The sequence below is a fragment of the Cyrtonyx montezumae genome, unplaced genomic scaffold (genome assembly GCF_038088225.1).
Source record: "Cyrtonyx montezumae isolate F1298 unplaced genomic scaffold, pur_monq_1.0 scaffold_57, whole genome shotgun sequence".
NCBI lineage: Eukaryota > Metazoa > Chordata > Aves > Galliformes > Odontophoridae > Cyrtonyx > Cyrtonyx montezumae.
In genome coordinates, this window is record NW_027072064.1 from 345,760 (window position 1) to 372,744 (window position 26,985).

Consider the following 26,985-nt stretch of genomic DNA (forward strand, 5'->3'; position numbering starts at 1 on the left):
CTCCAGCGCCACCGCGCAAGCGCAGAGCCGGAAGCCGCCCTGTGTCAACGGAAGAACCGCCGCACGGTGGCCGGAAGCGGAATTAGAGAGAAGGTACTTCCGGGTCGCCGACGTGGAGGGTCGGGGCGGCGGTAGAGGGTGAAGCCGCTATGCTGACTAAGTTTGAGACCAAGTCGGCTCGGGTGAAAGGTAACGGTGGGGCTGAGCTGGGCAGGACTGGGCCGTTTGGTGCGGAAAGATCTGGCGGGATTCTCTCCATCGTCTCTGTCTGTGTCTCGGCAGGGCTTAGCTTCCACCCTAAGCGGCCGTGGATCCTCACCAGCCTGCATAATGGCGTCATCCAGCTGTGGGATTATCGCATGTGCACCCTCATCGACAAGTTCGACGAGCACGACGGTCAGTGGTGGGGAGCCTGCTGTACCCTATAGGTGGGCCTGGGCTTGTCCTGGGCTTTGGCACCGGCCTGGCCCTCAGGCCTGAGGAGCTATGTGACATGCCTCGCATTTTATTGTAGCCTGTTCGCTGGTTTCATGCTGCTTTCATGTGTGTGAAGTGGGGCAGTCGTTTTGTGTCAGGAGTAAACTTGTCATCGTGCAAGTAAAGGGTCAGGGTGCTTTGCAGTGCGTTTCTGCAGACGTGCTGGTAGAATGGGATGGGTTTAGCAGAGAGATGTCAGACTTAAAGATGGTTTTTTGTTGCTTCGAGTCTTTTATCAAAAAAAAAGTGATGGGGTCTGTGAATTAAATGCTTTCAGCAATGTGGGGATCTCTTCCAGCTGTCATTTGACCTGTCCAACCTGCTCTTCCTTCATTTAGGACCTGTTCGAGGTATTGATTTCCACAAGCAGCAGCCTCTGTTTGTTTCTGGAGGCGATGACTATAAAATAAAGGTAATGTTTTACTGCTTTTGCAACTTTCTTATTTTAAAGAACACCACCCAAGGGAGGGGATGGCTCAGGAGTTATGATCCCTGTTTCAGAAGAATTATTGATAATCACAGCTAGTTGAAGTCTGCTTGTGACTTGCATTAGAAAAAATTTAAAAGGGAGGAGACATGCTTGTAGGTAAACTAGGACACCAGAATTTTCAGCCTATTGTGAGTAAGTGCAAAAAGAAAATAAAAAATTAATAGGCACAGCACATACCCTCATTGCTCTGCTTTTGTGTTACACAGGTCTGGAATTACAAACTACGCCGTTGTCTTTTCACTCTGCTTGGACATTTGGACTATATCCGTACCACCTTCTTCCACCATGTAAGCAGCTTTAGTACTGAAGTACACACCCCAGTGTGTGTGCCTGTGGCTTTCCTTTGTGGAAGGAAATCTGTATTTTGGTGCTCCAGATGGGAATCTTTGTTGAGGAAGTTGTGCTGGAGCTGGTATGAGTGTGCTGTAGATAAGGTGGTGTTCTCTACTGGTTTAAGAGGCATAAACTCTCTCTTCTTTAAGTAAAATAAAACAAAAAAGGGTAAATTCTTGGTGGCAATGAAAAATATTCTACTGTGTAGGATGTGCATTCATTTCACGTGTAAAATACTTTTCCTTTTTAGGAATATCCATGGATCTTGAGTGCTTCTGATGATCAAACTATTCGGGTTTGGAACTGGCAGTCAAGAACTTGTGTCTGGTAATATCAATAGAGGCTTTAAAAAATAACTGCAGCATTTGGGTCAAGCTATTTTATTTTGTTGTTTTCAGGCAAAAGGTATTATTCATGTTTCAAACTGCACAGTTGAAGGTATAGAACTGACAAGAAGAGCTGATCAGTTATAAATGCTCTGTCAGTTGTGGTTTTTGCTTGTTTATTTGATGGCACCAAACATGGATGTATTCAGTGTTCAGTCATGCTAATTCTTGAAGAATGGCATTTCTGTTCCAGGTGTTACCAATCATATTTTTCATTATCCCTCTTAAAATCTAGGTTATTGCTGTTGGTAGAAATTAGAATGCATGTTGGTATATCCTATGTTTAAATGATATTTTCTGTCCTTTTGTTGTAGTGTGCTGACAGGACACAACCACTATGTGATGTGTGCCCAGTTTCACCCCTCTGAGGACCTGGTAGTGTCAGCCAGCTTGGATCAGACTGTACGCGTTTGGGATATTTCTGGTGAGCTGCCCAGGTCAAAGGGGTGTCCTGTGGCAAAGCCTACTTCAGAACTGCAATTGCTGAAAGCCAAACAAGGCAGATTCAGATCTCAGAGTGGAAGGAACAACCTGTTGGCTGAAGGAACCTCAGGCAGAAAGTTACAAAAAAATCTCTGTTGATGGAAACTGAGGGAGACAGGTCCCCATCAAGTTGTAGGATGTCATAGAGGAACTGTTAGGTCAGGGCTTGAACTGGTGATGGAGCATCTGGAGTAGGGATGTGACTCCCCACATGACCAGAAGGGGTGGACCCAGGGTGGAGGCACCTTGGGCTCATATAAGGGTCACCCACTGAAATGAGAGCATCTCTTGGCCCTAGGCTGCTTCCTGAGGAGGTGTGGTATGGCCAGGGAGCCCCTTCACTAGTTGAGTGAGTTCAGTTCTCTCTTCTGTACGTGACTATTGGCTTGCTTGTGGAATAATTTGCCTGGTGCAGCCAAGAACTTGACAGAATTTTGTTTCTTTGTGAGTAGAATAGATGTTGACTCAAAGTAACTGTTTGGAGGTCATCTAGTCCAACTTCTCACTTGAAGTAAGGCTTTTGCAACAGTAGGTGGGGCGAGCTGAAGCTTTGTGCAATCAAAACTCTTAAGATTCTGATTTTATAGCCAACATAGATAACAAATATTGCTGTCAGAATGGAGGCAGTGCTGTCAGCTGATCAACTTTGATGTTTCAGATTTATAGGACAAACGTTAGAAATTTCTGGGTCACCTCTAGCCCCTTGAAAAACTCTTGGAGGCAGCAGTAAGTCATTTGTTCTAAGATAAAGACAAAAAAGGTCTCTGTCTGCTGCACAGTGAACAAGGGCTTTTTCTGGTAACCTAGTTGTGGGTGGTGACAGGAAGCTGGATCTTTAGTGTCCAGTCAGCTTGTCTTCTATGAAATGAAGTTTTACCTGGAGATCAGAGCAAGAGTCACAAGTCAAAACTCCTGAGTACTTTGCTGTTACCTTAGCCATTCTTTGGGTTATACCTAGACCGCAAGATCTCACATAAAAAATATGATCCATGGGTGAAAAGCAAGGCATGCAGAAAATATTACATGGAAGTAGAACTGGTGGAAGGCAGGCAGGGACAGTGTTGGTGGTGTGCCAGTGGGAATTATTCTAGAGACAGACTGTGGCCCTTCATCTGACCTGCCGCTCTCGCCATTGCAGTTTTGGTTGGGCATGCTGCATTATTTGTAGTACACGCTCAGACATGGCCAGCTGTGTCAACAATAGGGACTGGGGACAGGATATCCTGGTTATTTAAAACCTGTCACCCTCTCTGTACTGCCAGCATGGAGAATTTAACAGCTATCCTGCTAGTAAGCTTTGCTGCTGCATTCTCCCACACTCTCTCTCAGTAGAATTCCAGCTGCCAAATTGGTTTGGAGATGGTACAGAGCCTTTTTTTTTCCCCCTCAGCTGATATATGATGAGAGGTTTTAGAGACATGCTGAATTATTGACTCAGCTGTTGCTCCAGTCAGACACACCACTGCAAGAATATTAGTGTGTGGGGGAAAAAACGGATAGATGAGAAGCAGATTGAAAATCCAACTTGGTTTTTCCCCTCAAAAAAGTTTTTTTTTCCTCCAGAATGACTTCTCTCCTTGGCAGGGTTTTGTTCTGGCTGTAGCATTCCACTGGAAAGGTTATTTCAGCTTTTTGCCTGATTTTTTTTAATGCATATAATCCTAGTCATAAAGAACTCCAGAATGCTGCTGGACCTTGCTGTGTCTGCTGATTATCAGTGGATTTAGTGCTCCTTGGTTTGAAACCTGATAAAAGATCTTCAATGTAAAACAAATATGCTGGAGGCTGAAGTCTATTTTCTGCTAATTTCCTGAGAGAGACTGTGTGAATGCAGTGAGAATAAGCTTGTTTATATATAAAAAAGCATGAATATTTCTGTTGTATTATTCACCAGTGCTGTGGAAAGAAGTTCTTGCTTGTGTGGCTGGTACTAACCAACAAAAACTACAAAATAACCTGTTTTTCTGTCTCTTTTTAAGTATTAACCAGCAAGGAGATTGTTAGTGGTCTTATCAGAGTGTGTTTGTGTGTGCTGCAACACCGTTCACCGATTCCTGTTCAACCTTCATCTTGGTTGGCAAATACTGAGATGTGTTGCTTGGCAGGAAGATTTCCACTGAATGAAGGAGCAGCCAAAATGCACCTAAGCCCAGCAACGAAATAGTCAGCAGCCAACAGTCCTCTTTAGTTCAAATCTTAGTAGGTTTCTGACCTTTAAGTATGAGGTCTGAATTGTGAGCAGGAGAATGGAGCATAAGGATCTTTTAAAGGACTGATGTCTAACATTTCATCATCTGTTTCAGAAAAAGGATCAGAAGAATGTTCTGACATTTTACTGTTCTCTTTCATTCTCACCTAACTTGCCACTTGTAATTCTCAGTCAATATGTTGCCCCTTTTATTTTAATAACGTCTTTCTGAGTACTTGTGTGCATGTTCAGCTGAGATTCCTCTTGAGTTGTTCTTCTGAACAATTGCTGTCCTCAGAATGCATAAGATCTGCCTTCCTGCTGCAATGCCTTTCTCTGTCCCTGCTCCCTTCTCAGAGCAACACAGGAGGCTGCAGTGTTCTGTGAGTGCCCTGCCTTTCCTTAGATTTGTGCAGTCACACCAGAAATTTTCCACTTGTGTTCCAGTCCTGTTTCACTGGCTTGTGAAAGGCTCAAGTATTTTCTCTTGTGAAAGCCCTGCATTTCTTTACTTGCCTTCCCTGAATTATGTATGTTTTACTCCTCCTTTCTGGGGCAGTTTGTGTCAGCTTTGTAGGAGTTTCCACTCAGCTGTTCAAGTTATCATTGTTATTTGGATCAGCTGTGTGTGCCCCTCACCCACTGTGCTGAGCACAGGCACTGCTTTACATGGTGATTTCATCAGTGTAATACTGCAGAGGAGCGTGTTGAGCTCTTGAGCTGCTAATCCATGAGGAGTATGGGAATCAGATTGTAGACTGCAAAATTGCTAAGTGCTTTTATATTTAAAAATTTATTTTCTAAGTTTTGTGTTTTACATGTAGTCTTTTCCCTTGCAGTGTCAGCTCAGAGGCTGTTTTCAATTCTTACTTTCCCTGCTATGTTACACAGGGTTTTAAGGAAGGATTGCTTGTTGTGGGTCTGATTTAACTTGGAAAATCTAGTGTTTTTTCAGAATCAGGAGAAGGCTTTATTTCTCATAGTTTTAGCTGCTGAAAATATGTTGTGTCCAGGCAGACTGTCCAAGTGCATTATCATGAGGTCATCCATGAGGCATAGATGAAATTCTCCTGAAAGCTGTGTGCTCAGGTTAGTGAAGGAGTGAGAGGAAGAGAAGTTGGAATCCTTTGAGATGCTACAGTCTTTGTCCTGGTGAGCTGAGGCTGTATGTGCTGTACTGCATTGCAGGTTTTCTCTGTTAGTGTGCCTCATCAGAGCTTGTGCTTTCTAGAGGAAGTATAAAGGTGTCCTGGATATTTCTCACTCTCCTTGAAGGTCTCACTTTCCACCTGAAGCTGTGTCTAAAGGGCACAGGAGAGCACTCAACTTGTTGCAACATTAGAAACGTTGTCTTGATATAATTTTTTGCTTCCTCCACCCCTGCTTCTCTTTCCTATGTGTTCTACAAGGCTTAAGGAAGAAGAACCTGTCTCCTGGAGCTGTGGAGTCGGATGTCAGGGGAATAACTGGGGTGGATTTGTTCGGGACGACAGATGCAGTTGTGAAGCATGTTCTTGAGGTACAGTGTGTGTGTGTACTGTGAAATCTCTTCAAATTTGTATAATGAAATCCACCATATGACACATCCTCTTAAGAGGCCAGAAAACAGCAGAAGAAAAAAAGATTTAAAGTACTGAATTTGGCTTTGTGGGGTTACATGCACCAAGAATTTAAAAATACTGAAGTCTGGAGGTGTTTACACTGTAGCTAAATGAGTATGATGTCTCTGTGTGGCTAAAAGCTCCATTAAATAGCAGAAGATATCAGCTTGTGTTGCTGGAAGCAGCAGAGATTATGGTAGAGGCAGCGTTCTGTAATGGCTTGTTTAAAGCTAGGAAGTAGTGCTGCTCTGCAGCTTTGCTCTACTGATAAAGAATGGTATCTGCAGAGCTTACCACTGTGGGCAAAGTCTGTGTGAGCACTCAGTGTAAGCAACATGATACACAAACAGTGAGAGCTGTGTCTTGGGAAGCCTGGCTGCAGACTTTTCTTGCCTTTCCTTTACTCTTCAGTCACAAAACTGCTTCTGTTTGTTTTGTAGGGCCATGATCGTGGAGTGAACTGGGCTGCCTTCCATCCCACAATGCCACTGATTGTGTCAGGGGCTGATGATCGACAAGTGAAGATCTGGAGGATGAATGGTGAGTGGATTTTCCCAAAGGGAACCCATAGGGATAAGGGTGTTAAGAGCTGACATTTGTTTGAACATCTGTAGACTGAACGTGAAAGTAATTTACACTTTGGAAGCATGTCTTCATGATGTAGTGGTAAATAATCCCAAGAAGCTTGACTTCTGTAATCTGAAGAGGGCTCAGTTCCTTAGTATACACTTCTAGCATCTTTTGATTTGCATGCACTGCTGAGCAGTTGTTTGAAGGAACAGAAAAGATCTGCTCTGAAGGTTTTTTGAAGACGTGCCGATGTAATAAGAAAGGGAAGTAATTCCAGAATCAGAAGCCCTCCACCAAAAATGGATGTGCTTTTGCTAGCAGTTAAAGATCACAAACCTAAATTGCAAAGGATGGTCTAGTAATTAGCTGATACGGCCTGCTTCATTTAAGCTGCTTGCTGTGCATCTGCTATGCAATATGTTTAAGTGTTATTTTCCTTTTTTTTTTTTTATCTTCTGGTTAGAATCAAAGGCCTGGGAGGTTGACACTTGTCGGGGGCATTACAACAATGTCTCGTGTGCTGTCTTTCACCCCCGGCAGGAACTGATCCTCAGCAATTCAGAAGACAAAAGCATCCGTGTCTGGGATATGTCAAAACGGTTAGTGCATGTCTTTGACAAAAAGGCTGTGAATACAATATTTTGAACTCTGTGGACTCCCAGTTTTGAATGCTAGGAATGATCTGAAGCTCAGATGTTCATTTTTGGGAACTGGAGCTTATACTGAAGTTTATATTCTTTGTTCCTTATCTTGCATGTTTAGTACGGGTGTCCAGACCTTCCGCCGTGATCATGATCGCTTTTGGGTATTGGCTGCTCACCCCAATCTCAACCTCTTTGCTGCAGGTAAAAGAACCCAAACAACTAAAACCAAACAAAAAACACAAAGAAAAACCCTATTGGTTGTCTGTCAGAATGCTTGAAAGTGTATTCCCTGAAAATATGTTCCTTACAGAAACTCTGTCCATCAAGGATTTACTTTTCCTTAGCACGCTTTGTAGAACACGCTGACTTGCAGATGTGTCTCTTAAGTGTCCTGGAGTGCAAACAGCCTTATTTAAATTCACACAGCATCTGAGAGCAACGTGTGGAATGCAGTCTCATTGTTTCAGCTGCTGTTCGGTGCTAGAGCAAGATAGGCTCAGCCTTAACTAGTGAGTGCTCTGAGGCTGAGGGCTAGGACAAATCCAAGGGAAGCCATGGTGGGCTAATCATGCTTAGAGAAATGTGTGACATTAAGGGGAAGGGGGAAGGTCGTTGGGTCTTAGATTTGAGCAAACCTAAATGGATGGGAACAATGAGAGGGGGGGAAAAAGTAGGATCCTTGACCTCTTCTTAGTTTGAAGGACTGAGTTCTCGCATCTCAGCAATGAGGGTTTAATTCACATTTGATCTCTTGCATGCTTTTTCCCAGGCCATGATGGTGGCATGATTGTGTTCAAACTGGAGCGTGAGCGACCTGCTTATGCTGTGCATGGGAACATGCTGTATTATGTGAAGGACAGATTCCTGCGCCAGCTTGATTTTAACAGCTCAAAAGATGTTGCTGTCATGCAGCTGCGCAGGTAAGAGATGAGTGCTCAGAGTTACAAGAGCCATCACTGGTGTCCTGAACCCCTTGGTAATTCCTCTTACAGGTGGGTTGTTGTCCCATGTTATTCATGTAACTTCGTTCAGCTAACTGTCACATAAACTTACAAATCCTGCAGGAAGTAGTTTGAGATCAGTTTTGATCTGTATATAGATATAATTTCTTCTGGTAACTAGTTTCAAGTTTGCAGTAAATCAAACTGAAATGTCAGCTCTTCCACTTTTTAATGCTGATATTCTTAGTGTTTCCATGTGGTTCAGGAAATTAATCAAAACCTCAAAAAAAGTGTTCATCAGAAGATGACTGTTGTGGAAATAATCTTAGTTCTCTGTAACTTTTTTTGTCTCCTCTGCAGTGGTTCCAAGTTCCCTGTGTTCAACATGTCATACAACCCAGCTGAGAATGCTGTCCTTCTCTGCACAGTAAGTCAAGTTTTGCTGCATAATGTTCTGAAGAGCTTTTTACAAGACTGTGAGTGGCAGTTCTGTGAAATCCTGTCTCAAAATATTTTTCCCTTTGTTTTTGCAGAGAGCAAGCAACTTGGAGAATAGCACTTACGACTTATACACCATTCCCAAGGATGCAGACTCCCAGAATCCAGATGGTAGGCATGTCTTACTTCACATCGCTGTGTGTTGCTGAGTAGCTGTTCCCTTTTCTCTCGAACTGCTATATGTAAAAAAAAAAAAAATCATTTCTGTCAGCCTCTCATTAGATTCTTCTCCATGTTTCCCAGTGTCCCTGCAGCACACATCATTTGGCAGGCTTCCTGCTTACTATATCACGCTACACTGACTTGAAAAATTCATGTTCATCCCAAACTTTTACTGCTACAAATATATATTTTATAATTTTGTTATTAGGAACTTTCCATTCTCCCTTTTGACACAGCAGGCAGCATTCCTGGCTTGTCAGCAGAGATGGATTGTAACCAGATATGTTTTGTTCGAAGAGGTTTTATACTCTGAAAAGTGGCTGTAAAAAGTGACAGTGCCAGGATGCCAGTGTTCATTTTTTCTCTCGGCAAATTTCACATCAGTTTTGTGCAATTTACAAGTCAAAACATGATTTAGGAAAAGAAAAAATTTCTTTCTCCTAACTATGAATTCCATTTGGGATCTGAAACTCCAGCTGGTTCCTCCCGTCTCTGTCCTGGCTGTAAGGATTTTGAAATGAGTGGGAGTGATGAATGAGTGAGACAGAAATTCAGCTCCCTTGTTCACAGATATCCCAATTCCTGTGGCTGAAGGGAAAGTATAAGAGCAGGTATATTTGAGGAGAGAGGGAAAGGAAGATTTTTATTAACACTGTACATTAAATGTTACTGAGTGTACTTCAAAATATTTATTTTGATTGAGGTGGTTGGAGCTTGCTTGTCTGGGGACACCCAGCTTGCCTCCATTTTAGGGAGGGAAGGATTTCTTCATCCAGATGAAGTAGTGTCTAGGCCTCAAGAAAACTAAGGACCTTTTAAAGCTTCTTCAGAAGCAGCATGTAATTTTACTGGTTGATAAATATTTTCTCTAACAAACTTTGTATGCAGATTTCTCATGATCTCCCAGCCCTTTAACGTAGCTATTAATGTATCCTTAAGCTTTATTCCCATTAAGGAGGAATTATTTCTCTTAAGAAGGTATTGAATATTACAACAACAGCAGCAGTTCTCCCACCTCCTATTCTCCTCCCTACCCCTCTTCTGAAAGCCTTCTCCACATCTGAAACATCCTGGAGCACAGTTCTTTATGCACGCCTGACATGCAGAGCACTGTGTTTATATTAGCATTTTAAAACTGAGAGAACAGCTGCGTGCTGGGGAGAGTGCAGCCTTTCTCCTCCAGCTCGTTATGTCAGTTTGCAGAGGGGGAGATGGGGGGGAAAAAAGAGAGAGAAAGGGGGGGGGTGTGCATCAAAGCCGGGACCCTCGCTGCTCTGATGGTTTGGCTGATGAGGCTTTGCTCGTTAGCTTGACAGACGGTGCTGTCGCCCAGGATGGCCTCTCCAGTGCCAAGCAGTGGTGTTGGCTGCACAGCCTGCCACTCAGTCTTGTGCCTTGGCTACAGAGAGGGGCTGACGCTGGCCACGCTTCGATCTGAAAGGACATGGGGGGGGTAGGGGGGGGAGGAAATGAGTCTTGTGAATAGCCTCAGGTTAAACATGAATTAGCAGGAAGCAGCTCCAACAGCCAAGATGGGATCAAACAAGACTGACTAATATGTTGCCATAAGAGCCTGCCAGAGGTTTTATTCACTGCCTGTGTTGTTCTCTCCCTAGCCCCCGAAGGGAAGCGCTCCTCTGGGCTAACAGCTGTGTGGGTAGCTCGTAACCGCTTTGCAGTCCTGGATCGAATGCATTCGGTAAGGGGACAGGCTTAATAGGGTCATCTTTTTAACAGGCGTGTTGTCATCTGGAAATAAGCAAATAGATACAGGAGGAGCCTGTGTTAAGAGAATTATTAGAGATCCAAGTGGATTGGCGAAGAGCTCTCAGCAGAGAGTGGGCTGCAGATAGACATGGAGAAATAGAATGCAGTGAGAACGTGATGAGTTGAAATGTTATTTAACATCTTATGGCAAATTATGGCTCAGTTGCTGGAAGCCTGCTACAGCAGGTGGTTCAGAAATGACAGCTGACCAGAACAGGACTGCAAAGCCACCCTGGTTGCTTTCATAGCATGAAAGTAATGAGGAAATGGTGAAAAAGCAGGTTAGATCCTTTTTATAAAGGTCTTTGTTCTCTCATGTGGAGTGCTATAAGAGAAAGAAGGGGGAGGAGAGGGAGAAAAAGTCATGGAAATGTGAAAGGCCACTCATTTTGTTTTGCCTCTTAATGCTGAGGTTCAGCTAAGATGATCCTAAATTTCTTCATAGATTCTTCCTAACTACGCTGTGTTGTTACGTTTTTCTCTCATCGAATGGCAGATCCTAATCAAAAACTTGAAGAATGAGATCACGAAGAAGGTTCAGGTGCCGAACTGTGATGAGATTTTCTATGCTGGCACAGGGAACCTGTTACTGAGAGATGCAGACTCTATCACCCTCTTTGACGTGCAGCAGAAGCGGTAAGATCCAGTCTGCTGGGAGAAGTTTTAATATTGTAATCCTGTTGGCGTGTGCCCTCTGGGGACGAGTAATAGCTATTAATGCACTCCAGAATTCAGCCTCAGCTGCAGGCTGCATCAGTCTGATCCAAACCACGGCTAACAACTGTTAGGAAGAGCAGAGTGCAAACATAGCCAAGGTGTAATTTATGCTGCAGGCTTTATGCCATTGATCACAGGGAGATGCGTGCCATACCCTTGTAAATTGTGTGACTACAGAATCGGGTGCTGTAAAAGTGCAAAGAAATCAAAAATCCCAAACTCAATCAAGCTAAGCTTGCCCAATGCCTTGTCCCTTAGGTTTTATATCTGTTCAGAATGCTCTTAAAATTGCAGCATGATAGCAGGCTTGTGCTGGTTGTGTGTGCTAGCCACGAAGAAACAGACTAGGGATGTTGTTTAACTCTTTAATGTCGTTGCTGTCTTTTCCCAGGACTCTGGCCTCGGTGAAGATCTCCAAAGTGAAATATGTCATATGGTCAGCTGACATGTCCCATGTAGCTCTGCTGGCTAAGCATGGTAAGCCAGTGAGGATCCTAGAGCATGCTTGCTCCTTTCTTAGTTGGGAACATGTTCTTGCTTGCGTGATCTGCTACAGTATCTGCTCAGAGCTGTGGCTAGCAGTGAAGGTACAGCTGGAGACAGGTTCACAGTGGGCCCTTCCACTATTTCTCTTCAAAACCTTATAGGACCCAGGCTTGCTTCTGTTCCTCAAAGGGTTCAGCTAGTCTTCACAAAACAAGGGCAGGTGGTGGTGATTTCATTGTGATTGCCATCATCTCCTTAATGTCTGAGTGTGATTACAGTCAGTGTTTCTGAGGCTGGAGGAGAGAAGCTGTAATTCAGAGACAGGTACTTAATAGAGTTACCTGTTTCTTTTTTTGTCCTCAGCCATCATGATCTGCAACAGAAAGCTGGAATCACTGTGTAACATCCATGAAAACATCCGTGTTAAGAGTGGTGCCTGGGATGAAAGCGGTGTCTTCATCTATACCACCAGCAACCACATCAAATATGCTGTCACCACAGGGTGAGTCTGGGGGTCACAAACACAGAGTCCTTGAAATGGTTGGCCTTGTACTGTGGTGATTTTTTTTTTTTTGGCAGACACTAAAGCTGATATTGCTGTAATTGTGCTTTTAGTGCAGTGTGGATGTACCCTAAGACAATTAGAGCTAAATGTTTGTGCTTTGTTGATGTTTGATTGCTTACCCTGTGCACTAGGATTTTATTGCTGGAAGGAGTGGCTGCACTGTTCATCTCACTGGAGATTGCTTTTATAATGCAGGTTAAAATAACAATGTAGTGAGCTTCCTTTGAGGTAGGAGATGTGGCCATACAGCTGTGTTGGTGTGTTTGTCATGCATGTACTGTATATTGGAATAGGGATCATGGCATCATCCGTACCCTGGACCTACCAATCTATGTTACACGTGTGAAGGGGAACAACGTGTACTGCCTGGACAGAGAATGTCGCCCCAGGGTCCTCACCATTGATCCAACAGAGTTCAAATTCAAGCTGGCATTAATCAACAGAAAGTATGATGAGGTGAGGAGACGTGAGGAACTCTCCAGTGTTCCCTGACTGTGGCCTGAGGGTTGAGGAATGTGCCTTGCAAGTAATAGTGTCAGCTTGACTGTCTGGGTGTTCTCTTTGCAGGTCCTGCACATGGTGAGGAATGCTAAGCTTGTGGGCCAGTCCATCATTGCCTACCTGCAGAAAAAGGGATATCCTGAGGTGGCCCTGCACTTTGTCAAGGATGAGAAGACCCGTTTCAGTCTGGCTCTGGAGTGTGGCAATATTGAGGTGAGATGGTGGGTAGTGCTGTGAGAAGGACATGTCTCTGAGATCATTTGCTTCCTGGATGGGGAACAGTATCTTCCCTGCTAAGGTGCAGGTCTTCAGCTGAGGAGTGATTTAGTGCAGTGAAGCTTTATTCTTGTTCTTTACATCATGGGTATTGCCTGCAGAGAACTGCTTTTTGCAAACCCTCATAGTGGTTTTAGTGGGAGATAGAGAATTGAGCTTAAGTCATCTTGTGTGTTAAGCAGTTGCTGTTGTAACAACATCAGTTCTCTTGTTAGATTGCTCTGGAAGCAGCAAAGGCTCTGGATGACAAGAACTGCTGGGAGAAACTGGGAGAAGTGGCACTGCTGCAGGGAAATCACCAGATTGTGGAGATGTGCTACCAGCGCACCAAGAACTTTGATAGGCTCTCCTTCCTCTATCTTATTACTGGCAACCTGGAGAAGCTTCGGAAGATGATGAAGATAGGTGAGTGCTAAAGTGAATGAGATAAGAGGTGCTAAGCATCACAGAGAAGGCCAGGAGGAGCAGTTGTCATGACTGACTCTTTTTGTTTTGGTTTAGCTGAGATCCGTAAAGATATGAGTGGCCACTACCAGAATGCCTTGTATCTAGGAGATGTGGCAGAGAGAGTGAGGATCCTGAAGAACTGTGGGCAAAGTAAGTAATAACAGACTGATGTGTTTCTGTCTGGACTGGGGTAGAGCTGGAGACTTTTGTCTCCAGGGGATGAACGCTAATTTCTGGAGAGAGATGAGAAACTGAACTAGGTGGATAGAAAGCTGATATGTTTTCCTTCTCCAGACAACAAAGAGCATGCATTCATATTAATTATATCTAATTTCAGAGTCCCTGGCCTATCTCACAGCTGCAACTCATGGTCTGGATGAGGAGGCAGAAAACCTGAAGGAAATGTTTGATCCTGAAAAGGAAACGGTTAGCAACTTGATTAATGCTTCATAACAGTAACAATGGAGTTTGGGATGATTGACAATGGGATCTGGTGTTAATGTGACTAGTATGGCAGCTCCTTTCTGTGAATGGGGATACCATCTTCTTTCCAGTCACTGCTTCTCACAGTCTTGAAACTGTGCTGCATGGATGTGGGTAGGTCAAAGATGGATGGGGATTTTCCTTATATGGCTCTTAGCTGCTTTCCTTTCTGTTCAGGTTCCAGACATTGATCCCAATGCAAAACTACTGCAGCCTCCTGCTCCTGTCATGCCTCTGGATACCAACTGGCCATTACTGACTGTCTCCAAGGGGTTCTTCGAAGGAACAATTGCTAGCAAAGGTATTGCATTGTACTTGGAGGGCTGCATTAAGTTGAAATATGTGGAACAAATACACTTGTTTCCATGTCTTCTGAGCTGTTTAAGCCACAGGATTGTTGTTACCACAAGTAACAAACCTGTGGATTTTTGGAATTCAGAGTTAGTATTTACACCATCGTTGGCAAATCTAAAATCTTTGGCATTTTCTCATAAGATGAGTTTGGGCAGTTATTTTTCTTAATACCTGGCTCACTCAGATGAGCAGATAAATAACTCTGTCCTTCTTTTAGGCAAAGGGGGTGCCTTGGCTGCCGACATCGATATTGACAATGTTGGCACTGAAGGGTGGGGAGAAGATGCAGAATTACAGCTCGATGAAGGTGGGTGAATCAAAGAATATTTCTTAGAGAAGTGAAAGCGTGCATCTGCGTGAGAGCTCTAACTGTTTTCCACCACTCTTTGTGCAGATGGCTTTGTGGATGCTGGAGAAGGCTTTGGAGAGGAGGGTCTAGGTAAAGGACAGGAAGAAGGAGGTGGATGGGAAGTGGAAGAAGACTTGGATCTTCCTCCTGAATTGGTAAGGAGATATTTTGAGTCACTGATGCTTTAGGGAGACTTCTCACATGGCCCAGTTGTAGTGAGTTGGGAGGTAGTGGCAGCTCGGGGTGGGGTAGGGAGGGAGAATAGTGATCTGGGCTTCATCAAAGGCTTGGTCACTACAGCTCTGATTTCATCTGGGTGCTGGAAACTAATCACTGCTCTGCGTGTTTCCCCCAGGATGTTCCTACTGGTCCAGCAGGAGGAGGAGAAGATGGCTTCTTTGTGCCTCCCACCAAGGGCACCAGCCCAGCTCAGGTAATGTTGAAGTCTTTGATTTTTATTTTTATTTTTTGGAAGCTTTCTGGTGCTTTTTTGTGGTGCTAAATATGGAAGCATATTTAGTCCTTCTTACTAACGTACATCAGTGTGCACAGCATAGGAACTTGTTAAGGGGAGTGAGGGGTGAGGAGTATGTGCATACACACAATTCCTCTTGTATGATTTCTCTTCCGTTCTTGCAGGTGTGGTGTAACAATTCACAGCTCCCTGTTGACCACATTCTGGCAGGTTCCTTTGAGACAGCAATGAGAGTAAGTTACACCTGGAGTTTTTTTTGGGGGAAAAGAAACATGCTCTTATCTTCTATTTTTTTTAATCTCTGATAAACTTTGAAGCTCTTTGAAGTTTTGTTCTTGTACATTTCTTTCTCTGGATATAAATTAAGAGGTCCTGTGAGCCTGAGTGGTGCCCTGTGCAACTTCTTTATGGCTCTGGACAATTTTTACTTAGTACATCAATATATTCCTTTCAGCTCCTCCATGACCAGGTGGGAGTAACAAACTTTGGACCCTACAAGCAGCTGTTCCTGCAGACCTATGCCCGTGGTCGTACAACCTACCAAGCCCTGCCATGTCTCCCTACCATGTATGGCTACCCACACCGCAATTGGTAAGCAATTGGGTTAACTCCTATTCTGTGCTCTTTTCCTGGTGCCATTTATCCATGAGTCTTCAGCAGTTCTAGCCAGAAATGATCCTTGATTAGATGTTCTACCTCTGTCAAAGCTAGTCTGAAGGTTGCAACGCCTAAAGAAACACAGGTGTGTGATGGTGGGAAGCTGCTGTAGAAAAGATGTCAGACTTTTTCCAGCCTGTGTTACTGCAGAGAGAGCATGGCATTGAGGGTGACAGCTAAGTTGCAGCTGTGTAATGCTGGTGTGTCCTTGCTGGCCTCTGTGTTACTTCTGTTTGTACCCCATACTCTGTGATGCCTCTAGGAAAGAAGCTGGCTTAAAGAATGCCCTCCCTGCTGTTGGACTGAAGCTCAATGACCTGATCCAGCGCTTACAGCTGTGCTACCAGCTCACTACAGCGGGCAAGTTTGAGGAGGCTGTGGAGAAGTTCCGCTCCATTTTGCTGAGTGTGCCCTTGCTGGTGGTGGACAACAAGCAGGAGATTGCTGAGGTGAGGAGCAGACCTCTTCTGTACTCCTTGTGTTGTCATGGGGTAGGAGGCCAAGTGCCTGACTCTGTCTCCTTCTCTCAAAGGCCCAGCAGCTGATAGCCATTTGTCGGGAGTATATTGTAGGACTCTCAATGGAGATTGAGCGGAAGAAGCTGCCCAAAGAGACCCTGGAGCACCAGAAGCGAATTTGTGAGGTACAGAAACTGAGTTTCCTCATTGGATGTCAGAAGTAGCCTTTAGATTTTAAAAAAGAAAAAAGCATTAGGGAATCCTGTGTTCTGCCACTTCTTGCCTTGAAAATAGATGTGACAATGATGAACCAGGAGTGGTTAGTGTGTTTCCTGTCTCATTTTCAGGACATCCAGTTTCTTATGTGATTGAAAGTGATTGTATCCTCACTTTTTCTCCTCCTTTCTAATGTAGATGGCTGCCTATTTCACCCACTCCAACCTGCAGCCTGTCCACATGATCTTGGTCCTGCGCACTGCCCTCAATCTCTTCTTCAAGCTCAAAAACTTCAAGACAGCTGCTACTTTTGCTCGTCGGCTGCTGGAGCTGGGTCCAAAGCCTGAGGTGGCCCAGCAGGTACGTCTGTGGTGCATGGCCTGAATCTTGTGGCACATTCTGCTTTCTAGTTGCCCCTCTGACTGATGGGGTTGCTTTTTGCAGACCCGCAAGATCTTGTCAGCATGTGAGAAGAATCCGACAGACACCTACCAGCTCAACTATGACATGCACAACCCCTTTGACATCTGTGCTGCCTCTTATCGACCCATCTATCGTGGCAAGCCTGTGGAGAAGTGTCCACTCAGTGGAGCTTGCTACTGCCCTGAGTTCCAGGGGCAGATCTGCCGTGTCACAACAGTAAGGGAATTTCTATTGCCACTCATTCCTGCCTAGCCTTGAGAATTCCTCTCCAGTAGCTTTCCCCTTGCTCCATGTAGTCCTGGGTTGAGTTTTGGATCAAGTTGAATGGCAGAGGACTTGACACTCGAGGTGGAGCAGTTTGGGAATTATGAAATACAGTGTAGCTTAGATGCTGCCTTCAGGGCCTGACATTGCAGGGATCAGTACAGTTCATTCCGAGATCCATCCAGGCTCTCAGTACTGCATGTGGGGTTGGGCTATTCTGTTACTTCTAAGCATTAATCATCACCTTTTCATTCCTCAGGTGACAGAGATTGGCAAAGATGTCATTGGGCTGCGGATCAGCCCCCTCCAGTTCCGCTGAGGTGTGTGCCAGTCCCTGAGAGGTGTGAGATCAGAGGGAGATGGTTATGTTTCACAGTGCAACATGGAAACTTTCACCTCCCACCATTCCAGCTTTCTAGTCATGTTCCTTCCCGTAGCTATACCTGTGCCATGTCTTAACTGCTCTTCCTCACCCAGGAATGCTGTTGTGAGACTCTCTGCTGCTTTTAAGTAGAAATAATTTGGGATCCTCTTTCAGATCCAGCTGATGCTGTGTTTGTGTACCGTTGCTTCCAGAGACATCTTTTCCAGAGGGTGTAAGGTGGCTCTTTCTGAGACCTGAGTGTGTTATAATGCACTCAGTAGGATCTGCTCAAGAGGCAGTGCGTGCCTCTCACACTCTTTAGTGCTGGGCTCCTTAAAGATCCTGCAGCACTTGGGTGACAGGAGCAGCTGAGCTGAGTGTGTGTGTGTGTGGTACCGTCTGGAACTGGGGCCAGCACAGCACCCTCAGAAGTGACTGGAGAGCAGCTCAGTGCTCTCAGCACCCAAGTAGTAGTGTTGACTCTTTGTTTTGTTGTCCTAGCAGCATTTCTTTGTGTAATCTGCTTCTGACGTGAATAAAATAAATTGCTGGGTCTTGATCTTCCTGTTCTGTAGCTTAGCTTTGAGATACTACACTATACTTCCTCTTTTCATGTCACCCACCCCACCTCTTTGTGCCAGATACAGAGAATTTTGACCCTAATAGAGACTGCAGTATTGAAATTATCATGCTTCTGCTAATTAGTGTAGCTGCTAGTGCCTGTGCTCCAGCTATCCTCACGTTCATTACATTGTGTAGTTATACCACTGAGTTGCTGTGCCTTTCCTCGTGGTATGCAGCACACTGGAGGATCCTCCTAGTTGGGCAAATTGCAGTTTGGAGCAGTGATGAGTGAGAACACGTGTTCTTGCATCAGCAGAAAACTCCTCCCTCTGGGGCAGGTCTTGCTGCCTAGTTTCTCTGAAATAAAACAAGGCTTTATAGTAGGATTTTAAACTTTTATTTGTAAAAAAAAAAAAAAAAAAAAAACAACAACAAAAACCAAACAACAAAAAAAAAGAGTGGGGATGTTGTGGCATTGTTTCCAGATTTGCAAGGGTCGTGACTGAGGAATGTTTGCAGTGGGAGTGAGATGAGGCTGCTGGGACTAGGGGTGAGGACGCTGAGCAAGCAGAGCATCGTGGCAGGCCACTGCAATGCCTCCAATGAGATTCAGGAACTCCTGGAAGTCCAACTGCCCATCGCTGTTGATATCAAGCCGCTTCATTATCCTGTCCACAACACCGGGGTCCTTCTGGTTCTGCAAGAGACCAAAAGTTGGGATTAATGTCTGGAAGGAAGGAAAGGCAGCCCAGGTATGGACCTGCAGCTGCTGAGCACAGTTCCTGAGTGGCTGTGGCAGAGGGAACAGTATCTACATGGGGTGGTGCTGGTAGGAGTCAGAGCTTTCCCCTTGCACACTGCTGTGCAGAGGCTTTCATTGCCCTGGGAACCTTTTTTCACTCACCTTAGTAAAGGAAGCTAACTCGGTGTTCATGAAGGCCAGGAACTCTTTCTTGGAGAGCTTGAGGTTGTCTCCTTCACGCCCTGCATACCGCTGGAAGACGGCCAGCAGTGACTCAATGCAACGCTCTGTCTCCGTGGGGGACACTTTGGACTGGGGGAGAAGAAAGGAGCTTAGGGTGTGCCTGCAGAATGCTCTGCCCTTGCAAGAAGGGTTGTGGCTCCTAGGAGAAACACTTGGGCCCACCTGCCATTCGCTGTTTGCTGTGCCCAACCTGTCCAGCTGCATTTTTCTTTGGTATTCATTTCTTTCTTGCCTAGCACAGCCTTGTGGTGAGAAGGGAGGGGAGTAGTGGGGTGGGGAGTGGTTTTGGCTGCTCCAGGGCCACAGCAGCTCCTAGGAATTTGGGGAACATGGAAACTTCCCTGGAAAACTATCAGTTGACACAGAGGGAAGGGCAGCTGCCTCTTCCTGGAGCCTTGCTGCCTTCCTCAGTGCTCTGAACCCACTTGGCTGACTGCCTTCCCCTTCTCACCATTCTTTTTTTCCCCCTCCCCCTCGCCTCGTCTGGTCAGAGCAGAAACTCTGAGTCACTGGAGAAAAATGCGAGTGGGGCTGGCACCCAACTACAACCAAAACTCGGGGAGTTGGGCTTTTCCAGCAGCATGAGGGTTAGGGCAAAAAGCGATGGGAAGAAAGGGGCACGTGGGGCTTTTTCTCCCCATCCTGTGGTTCCGGATTATGCGGGCAGGGCCGGGTGGAGTCTGCCCTTCCCTCCCCAACCTCAACATCCTGGGGACACGCTGCCACATCCTACGCTGCCCGAGGTCCTATTCACTCCCGTCTGGTGGACGTGCAGCCTGCGACAGTGCCGCAGCCCCCAGCCCCACACGGGGACCCTCTGCTCTCCCCCTCTGCACCCCTCCCTGTGCCCAAGCCCCTCCCTGAGAGCTCCAGCTCAGCCCTTGCCACACCCTTCGCAGTGCCACGACGCATCTCACTTTGGTTCTGCTTCCCCCCCTCCTTCAGCTCCTCGTTGTGCTCACTCACCATGGCTGGGGCTGGGGGATCGGTGCGGTGTTCTCCGTGCGGTGCTCAGTGCTGTGCAGCAGCTGCGGGCGGTAAGAGCCTCGCCCAGCAGCGCCCGGCCCCGGCTCAGCCCTCCCCCCGGGGCTGCGTTGGGCAATCGACGGCTGTAACGGCGGATCGGGACGTGCCTGCGGTCCCCACCTCGAGCCGGGCCCCACCCTTCCCTTCCGCGTTGTAGTTTTGTTTTGTTTTGTTTTGTTTTTTGCAGTTATCACGCTTCCATTTTATTTTCTTTAATCTTTTCGCTTTGATTTGATTTTCCTTTTTTTTTTTTTCTTTTTCTTTTTGGCCTGTTTTCACACCTTTATAGCTCTCTTATTTCTTCTTCTCGAGGCTGAGCCCCTCTTGCTGCATCCTTGGGGTTTGCTTTTTGCTTTGGGCACCCTTGAAGGCAGCTCGCCACGTGTCCCTTCCCCTTTCGTCCTCAGTGCCCATATCGCTCTGCTCACGTGCTGTTAGGTGCTCCCCATGGGATATAATGGGGCTGCTTGGAGCCAGGATGGGGCCATAGGGGTTAGATGGACACGGGGAGCAACGGGAGCTGCTTGGGTGCACACATGCTTGCTCGGGAATTCCGGCTGGAAACTCTGATTCAGAGCAGTGAAAGGGCAGGCCGGGAGGGGCCTTTTCCCCAACTGATTTCCCTCATTCATTGCCCCCCGTACGTGTTTGAGGAAAAAAAAAAAAGCATTTTCCTTTCCCCCAGCTCCAACCCTTTCCAATTTGGAATCAGCTCATTGCAAACAAATCAGACGTGAGCTGGACGGCTCTGCAGGCTTTGCACTTCCCCCTGCGCTTTGCAGTTCCCTCTGCGTCCTGAACGAGGAAACAAAAGCTGGAGCGGGGACTGAGCGCTGTTTCTGCCTTTAGAAAAGGAAATCTCAGCCTGGCTGGGCCTGGCCCACTGCTGCCCGCGGCACGGGGTCGTGGGAGGTTTTTGCTCTTTCTGCTGCTGCGTGTGTGTTTGTGATCGAGGCGTTGGCACTGTGTGCAGACAGCCCATCTGTGCCACCGTGTTTGTCACTGGGACACGCAGCGGTCATATGAGCAAAGGAGGGTGGTGGGGAGCAGAGCAATGCAGCTGGATGGGGCAGGGTCCGGTGAGAGGAGGTGAGAGGAAATCCGAGGAGGGCTCTTGACAGTGTGTCCTGTGTATCTCAAATCGCAGATTTACGCAGCGTGTGTGTAGAAGCCCCAGAAATAATGGGTGTGTAGTAGGGGGATTTGGTGTGATCTTAGCAGCCCACGTCTGGATTCAGTGCCTGAGATGTGGAGGGATGGGAGGTCTGAACTGAGACACCCTTCCAACAGACCAAGCCCCTATATAAAGTACAGACAAGGTTGGCAGCAGGCAGTGCAATCATCAGCTATTTATTGTGATTTTTCATGCAGTACATCAGTGTGAAGAACTCCCCGCCCCCCCCCCCCCCCCCCCCTTGAACCCACCACCATCATTTCCCTACGGTACCCACACAGCTCCACCACTTCAAAGCCTCTGTGATGCTGGGGCTGGGATTCTGCTCATCTGCTGGGAGAGCAGAAAAATGCAACCAAAAATTTTGGGTCTACAAAGGTGTTTTCCCAGCCTCGAGGAATTTCAGGCTCCGTGAGTACAATCGAGCGAATGGGAGTACTGTTTGTGCAGTGTGCAGCAGAAGCTGACAAGCAGCAGAGCTGGCCATGGGGTGAGGGAGACAGAGCACTGAGCTACAGGGCAGAACAGACGACAGGAACGCAGAAGAATGAGACCCAAGGAATCCAATTAGAGCAGGAAAGTGACTAAATACTGCAGAGGGGGGGTGTAGACATAGTGCAGGCAGGCAGGAGTTGCCAATCCCGGCGTAACTCTCAACCTGTCTGTGTTGCTAAGGATTTGTCAGGAGGGGAACCCCCAAGGCCCCTTACCACCTCACAGAACACCCCTTTATCCCTTTGTGTTGAGCACTTCTGTGCTACCACATGGTGATATCCTCAGCGTAGCACAGGAGTGAACTTCAGAGATGTTTGGAGAAGCCCTGTGGGTGCTATGAAGGGATGAGCCCTCAAGGTGCCTTGATCTCATCCCTAGTAAGATGGTTTGGTGCTTGTGGGGCTGTAGGGCCGTGTTCCTCCTTTCGCTGAGGCTGAGTGGTGCTTGCTTGCTGAGAGCTCCTTTTGCTGTTTTCCTCTTCCCGTGTCTGGCGTCTCTTCTCTGGTGAGAGGAGCACTGCATCCTCGTGGCAGCAGCCACCTTCGTCTCTTTGGGATGCTTGGTGACGTGGCTCTTCTGCAGCTTGATGACCCTGCTTTTGAGCTTCCTGCAGCTCTGGAGCCCGGGGTGGAGGTGGATGGCTCTTGGTCTCTCTGTCTTTGTTTTCTCGGGATTCAGCTTCCTGTGAGACTTCCTCCTCAGTGTCTTTTGGTCCATCACTCTGTGGCTGAAGATCCTTCTCTTCTACATTGTGCACCCTGGGAAGCTGGTGCTCCCTCCTGTTCTCCCTGGGCTCAGCCTCGCTGGTGTCACTATTCAGGCCATCCAGCTCAGGGACAGAATCCTGCTGAGCCCCTTCCTTCACCACTGTTGCAGACCTTTCCTGCGTCTCCCTTGTATTTTCCTGGGAGCTGGAAGATGGTACATGCTGCGGTTCGGGCTCTGGGACACTGCTCTCTTTGCATGGCCCAGCTGGTGGCTGTGGTGACACGTAGCATTTCTTTACATAGACAGGCTGGTCTGAATCGTTGGACTGCTGGCAGATGATCTCATATGTGGTAGCTTTGGGATCATTCAGGTTCTTGATAACGTGGATCAAGTACGCGATGGTCTGAGGCTCACAGGGCTCACGGACAGCCTGTACCTCAGGGCGTACATCAGGGTCAGAGGGAATATAACAGACCCTCATATCAGTGACAGATTGCACCTCTTCAGGGTGAACAAGGTCTCTGCTATCAACATCCACAGTTTGATAGAGGCATTCTCGTAGACTCTTGGCCTCCTCTACTTTCTCTCGATCTTGTGTAACATGACGGATCTCTCCATCAGCTTCGAATTCCGACACAATGACTTCCCTTGTCCGTTTGTATCTCTCTGACTGATGTGGCCTGTTGGTTTCCTCTACTCTTCCTTGTTGTCGTGTCACACGACAGATCTCCATATCGGCTTCAGCTTCAGCCACAATGTCCTCTCGTGTCTGCTCAGCCCTCACAGTTTCTCGGGGTGTCCTGGCCTCTTCTACTCTCTCCCCTTTCCGGGTCACACGACGGATCTCCACATCAGCTTCAGCTTCAGCCACAGTATCCTCTCGTGTCCTCTCATACCTCAGTGGTTCTTGGCGTCCTCTGGCCTCTTCTACTCTCTCCCTATTCCGGGTCACACGACGGATGTCCACCTCGGCTTCAGATTCAGCCACAATATCTTCTCGTGTCCTCTCATACCTCACTGGTTCTCGGGATCTTCTGGCCTCTTCTACTCTCTCCCCTCTCTGGGTCACACGACGGATCTCCACATCAGCTTCAGCTTCAGCCACAATATCCTCTCGTGTCCTCTCATACCTCACTGGTTCTCGGGATTTCCTGACCTCCTGTTCTCTCTCCCCTTTCCGGGACACACGACGGATCTCCACATCAGCTTCAGCTTCAGCCACAATATCCTCTCGTGTCCTCTCATACCTCAGTGGTTCTTGGCGTCTTCTGGCCTCTTCTACTCTCTCCCCATTCCGGGTCACACGACGGATGTCCACCTCGGCTTCAGATTCAGCCACAATATCTTCTCGTGTCCTCTCATACCTCACTGGTTCTCGGGATCTTCTGGCCTCTTCTACTCTCTCCCCTCTCTGGGTCACACGACGGATCTCCACATCAGCTTCAGCTTCAGCCACAATATCCTCTCGTGTCCTCTCATACCTCACTGGTTCTTGGCGTCTTCTGGCCTCTTCTACTCTCTCCCCATTCCGGGTCACACGACGGGTCTCCACCTCGGCTTCAGCTTCAGCCACAATATCCTCTCGTGTCCTCTCATACCTCACTGGTTCTTGAGGTCTCCTGACTTCGTCTTCTATCTCCCCTGTTCGGGTCACACGACGGATGTCCACCTCGGCTTCAGCTTCAGCCACAATATCCTCTCGTGTCCTCTCATACCTCACTGGTTCTTGAGGTCTCCTGACTTCGTCTTCTCTCGCCCCTGTTCGGGTCACACGACGGATGTCCACCTCGGCTTCAGCTTCAGCCACAATATCCTCTCGTGTCCTCTCATACCTCACTGGTTCTCGGGGTCTCCTGGCCTCTTCTACTCTCTCCCCTCTCCGGGTCACACGACGGATGTCCACCTCGGCTTCAGCTTCAGCCACAATATCTTCTCGTGTCCTCTCATACCTCACTGGTTCTTGGCGTCTTCTGGGCTCTTCTACTCTCTCCCCTTTCCGGGTCACACGACGGATGTCCACCTCGGCTTCAGCTTCAGCCACAGTATCCTCTTGTGTCCTCTCATACCTCAGTGGTTCTTGGCGTCTTCTGGCCTCTTCTACTCTCTCCCCATTCTGGGTCACACGACGGATGTCCACCTCGGCTTCAGCTTCAGCCACAATATCTTCTCGTGTCCTCTCATACCTCACTGGTTCTTGGCGTCTTCTGGCCTCTTCTACTCTCTCCCCTTTCCGGGTCACACGGCGGATGTCCACCTCGGCGTCAGCTTCAGCCACAATATCCTCTCGTGTCCTCTCATTCCTCACTGGATCATGGGGTCTCCTGACCTCCTCTTCTCTCTCCCCTGTTCGGGTCACACGTCGGATGTCCACCTCGGCTTCAGCTTCAGCCACAATATCCTCTCGTGTCCTCTCATACCTCACTGGTTCTTGGTGTCTTCTGCCCTCTTCTACTCTCTCCCCTTTCCGGGTCACACGGCGGATGTCCACATCAGCTTCAGCTTCAGCCACAATATCCTCTCGTGTCCTCTCATACCTCAGTGGTTCTTGGCGTCTTCTGGCCTCTTCTACTCTCTCCCCATTCCGGGTCACACGACGGATGTCCACCTCGGCTTCAGCTTCAGCCACAATATACTCTCGTGTTCTCTCATACCTCACTGGTTCTTGAGGTCTCCTGACTTCGTCTTCTCTCTCCCCTGTTCGGGTCACACGACGGATGTCCACCTCGGCTTCAGCTTCAGCCACAATATCCTCTCGTGTCCTCTCATACCTCACTGGTTCTTGAGGTCTCCTGACTTCGTCTTCTCTCTCCCCTGTTCGGGTCACACGACGGATGTCCACCTCGGCTTCAGCTTCAGCCACAATGTCCTCTCGTGTCCTCTCATACCTCAGTGGTTCTTGGCGTCTCCTGACTTTGTCTTCTCTCTCCCCTGTTCGGGTCACACGACAGATGTCCACCTCGGCTTCAGCCACAATATCCTCTTGTGTCCTCTCATACCTCACTGGTTCTCGGGGTCTCCTGGCCTCTTCTACTCTCTCCCCTCTCCGGGTCACACGACGGATGTCCACCTCGGCATCAGCTTCAGCCACAATATCTTCTCGTGTCCTCTCATACCTCACTGGTTCTTGGCGTCTTCTGGCCTCTTCTACTCTCTCCCCTCTCCGGGTCACACGACGGATGTCCATCTCGGCTTCAGCTTCAGCCACAATATCTTCTCGTGTCCTCTCATACCTCACTGTTTCTCGTGGTCTCCTGGCCTCTTCTACTCTCTCCCCTTTCCGGGTCACACGGCGGATGTCCACATCAGCTTCAGCTTCAGCCACAATATCCTCTCGTGTCCTCTCATACCTCACTGGTTCTTGGCGTCTTCTGGCCTCTTCTACTCTCTCCCCTTTCCGGGTCACACGGCGGATGTCCACATCAGCTTCAGCTTCAGCCACAATATCCTCTCGTGTCCTCTCATACCTCACTGGTTCTCGGGGTCTCCTGGCCTCTTCTACTCTCTCCCCTCTCCGGGTCACACGACGGATGTCCACCTCGGCGTCAGCTTCAGCCACAATATCCTCTCGTGTCCTCTCATACCTCACTGGTTCTTGGCGTCTTCTGGCCTCTTCTACTCTCTCCCCTCTCCGGGTCACACGACGGGTCTCCACCTCGGCTTCAGCTTCAGCCACAATATCCTCTCGTGTCCTCTCATACCTCACTGGATCTTGAGGTCTCCTGACCTCCTCTTCTCTCTCCCCTTTCCGGGTCACACGACCGGTCTCCACCTCAGCTTCAGCTTCAGCCACAATATCTTCTCGTGTCCTCTCATAGCTCACTGGTTCTTGGCGTCTTCTGGCCTCTTCTACTCTCTCCCCTTTCCGGGTCACACGACGGATGTCCACCTCGGCTTCAGCTTCAGCCACAATATCTTCTCGTGTCCTCTCATTCCTCACTGGATCTTGGGGTCTTCTGGCCTCTTCTACTCTCTCCCCTGTTCGGGTCACACGACGGATGTCCACCTCGGCTTCAGCTTCAGCCACAATATCCTCTCGTGTCCTCTCATACCTCACTGGTTCTTGGCGTCTTCTGGCCTCTTCTACTCTCTCCCCTGTTCGGGTCACACGACGGATGTCCACCTCGGCTTCAGCTTCAGCCACAATGTCCTCTCGTGTCCTCTCATACCTCAGTGGTTCTTGGCGTCTCCTGACTTCGTCTTCTCTCTCCCCTGTTCGGGTCACACGACAGATGTCCACCTCGGCTTCAGCTTCAGCCACAATATCCTCTTGTGTCCTCTCATACCTCACTGGTTCTCGGGGTCTCCTGGCCTCTTCTACTCTCTCCCCTCTCCGGGTCACACGACGGATGTCCACCTCGGCATCAGCTTCAGCCACAATATCTTCTCGTGTCCTCTCATACCTCGCTGGTTCTTGGCGTCTTCTGGCCTCTTCTACTCTCTCCCCTCTCCGGGTCACAC

General features: G+C 47.7%; 2 protein-coding genes and 1 long non-coding RNA gene across 4 annotated transcripts; 1 reads left to right on the forward strand and 2 right to left on the reverse strand.

The window, feature by feature from the left end:
• The first annotated feature begins 98 nt into the window (after positions 1 to 98).
• COPA (COPI coat complex subunit alpha) lies at positions 99 to 17,618 on the forward strand. The gene is made up of 33 exons (XM_065749005.1): positions 99 to 189; positions 283 to 396; positions 816 to 889; positions 1,174 to 1,254; positions 1,551 to 1,627; positions 2,001 to 2,110; positions 5,767 to 5,876; positions 6,399 to 6,498; positions 6,992 to 7,127; positions 7,291 to 7,373; positions 7,942 to 8,092; positions 8,474 to 8,540; positions 8,647 to 8,722; positions 10,390 to 10,472; positions 11,037 to 11,176; positions 11,649 to 11,734; positions 12,107 to 12,245; positions 12,602 to 12,764; positions 12,876 to 13,022; positions 13,301 to 13,490; positions 13,587 to 13,682; positions 13,870 to 13,958; positions 14,193 to 14,316; positions 14,587 to 14,676; positions 14,764 to 14,873; positions 15,074 to 15,151; positions 15,358 to 15,426; positions 15,648 to 15,784; positions 16,113 to 16,299; positions 16,383 to 16,493; positions 16,723 to 16,884; positions 16,969 to 17,163; positions 17,471 to 17,618. Exons 1-33 carry the CDS (start codon positions 150 to 152, stop codon positions 17,528 to 17,530), a joined length of 3,675 nt encoding a protein of 1,224 aa, XP_065605077.1. The 5' UTR covers positions 99 to 149; the 3' UTR covers positions 17,531 to 17,618.
• A 977-nt stretch (positions 17,619 to 18,595) lies between these two features.
• Positions 18,596 to 20,169, reverse strand: S100A11 (S100 calcium binding protein A11). Its single transcript, XM_065748893.1, has 3 exons — positions 20,091 to 20,169; positions 19,044 to 19,193; positions 18,596 to 18,836 (listed from the first exon to the last, which is right to left on the reverse strand). Exons 1-3 carry the CDS (start codon positions 20,091 to 20,093, stop codon positions 18,684 to 18,686), a joined length of 306 nt encoding a protein of 101 aa, XP_065604965.1. The 5' UTR covers positions 20,094 to 20,169; the 3' UTR covers positions 18,596 to 18,683.
• A 3,148-nt stretch (positions 20,170 to 23,317) lies between these two features.
• On the reverse strand, positions 23,318 to 26,880 carry LOC136056625 (uncharacterized). Of its 2 annotated transcripts, XR_010622964.1 has the most exons (6): positions 26,811 to 26,880; positions 26,648 to 26,693; positions 26,252 to 26,413; positions 25,524 to 25,549; positions 25,388 to 25,412; positions 23,318 to 23,404 (listed from the first exon to the last, which is right to left on the reverse strand). It is a non-coding gene; the product is annotated as an uncharacterized LOC136056625 (long non-coding RNA). The 2 variants fall into 2 exon arrangements; XR_010622965.1 differs by lacking the exons at positions 23,318 to 23,404; positions 25,388 to 25,412; positions 25,524 to 25,549 and adding an exon at positions 25,746 to 26,017.
• Positions 26,881 to 26,985: the final 105 nt, after the last annotated feature.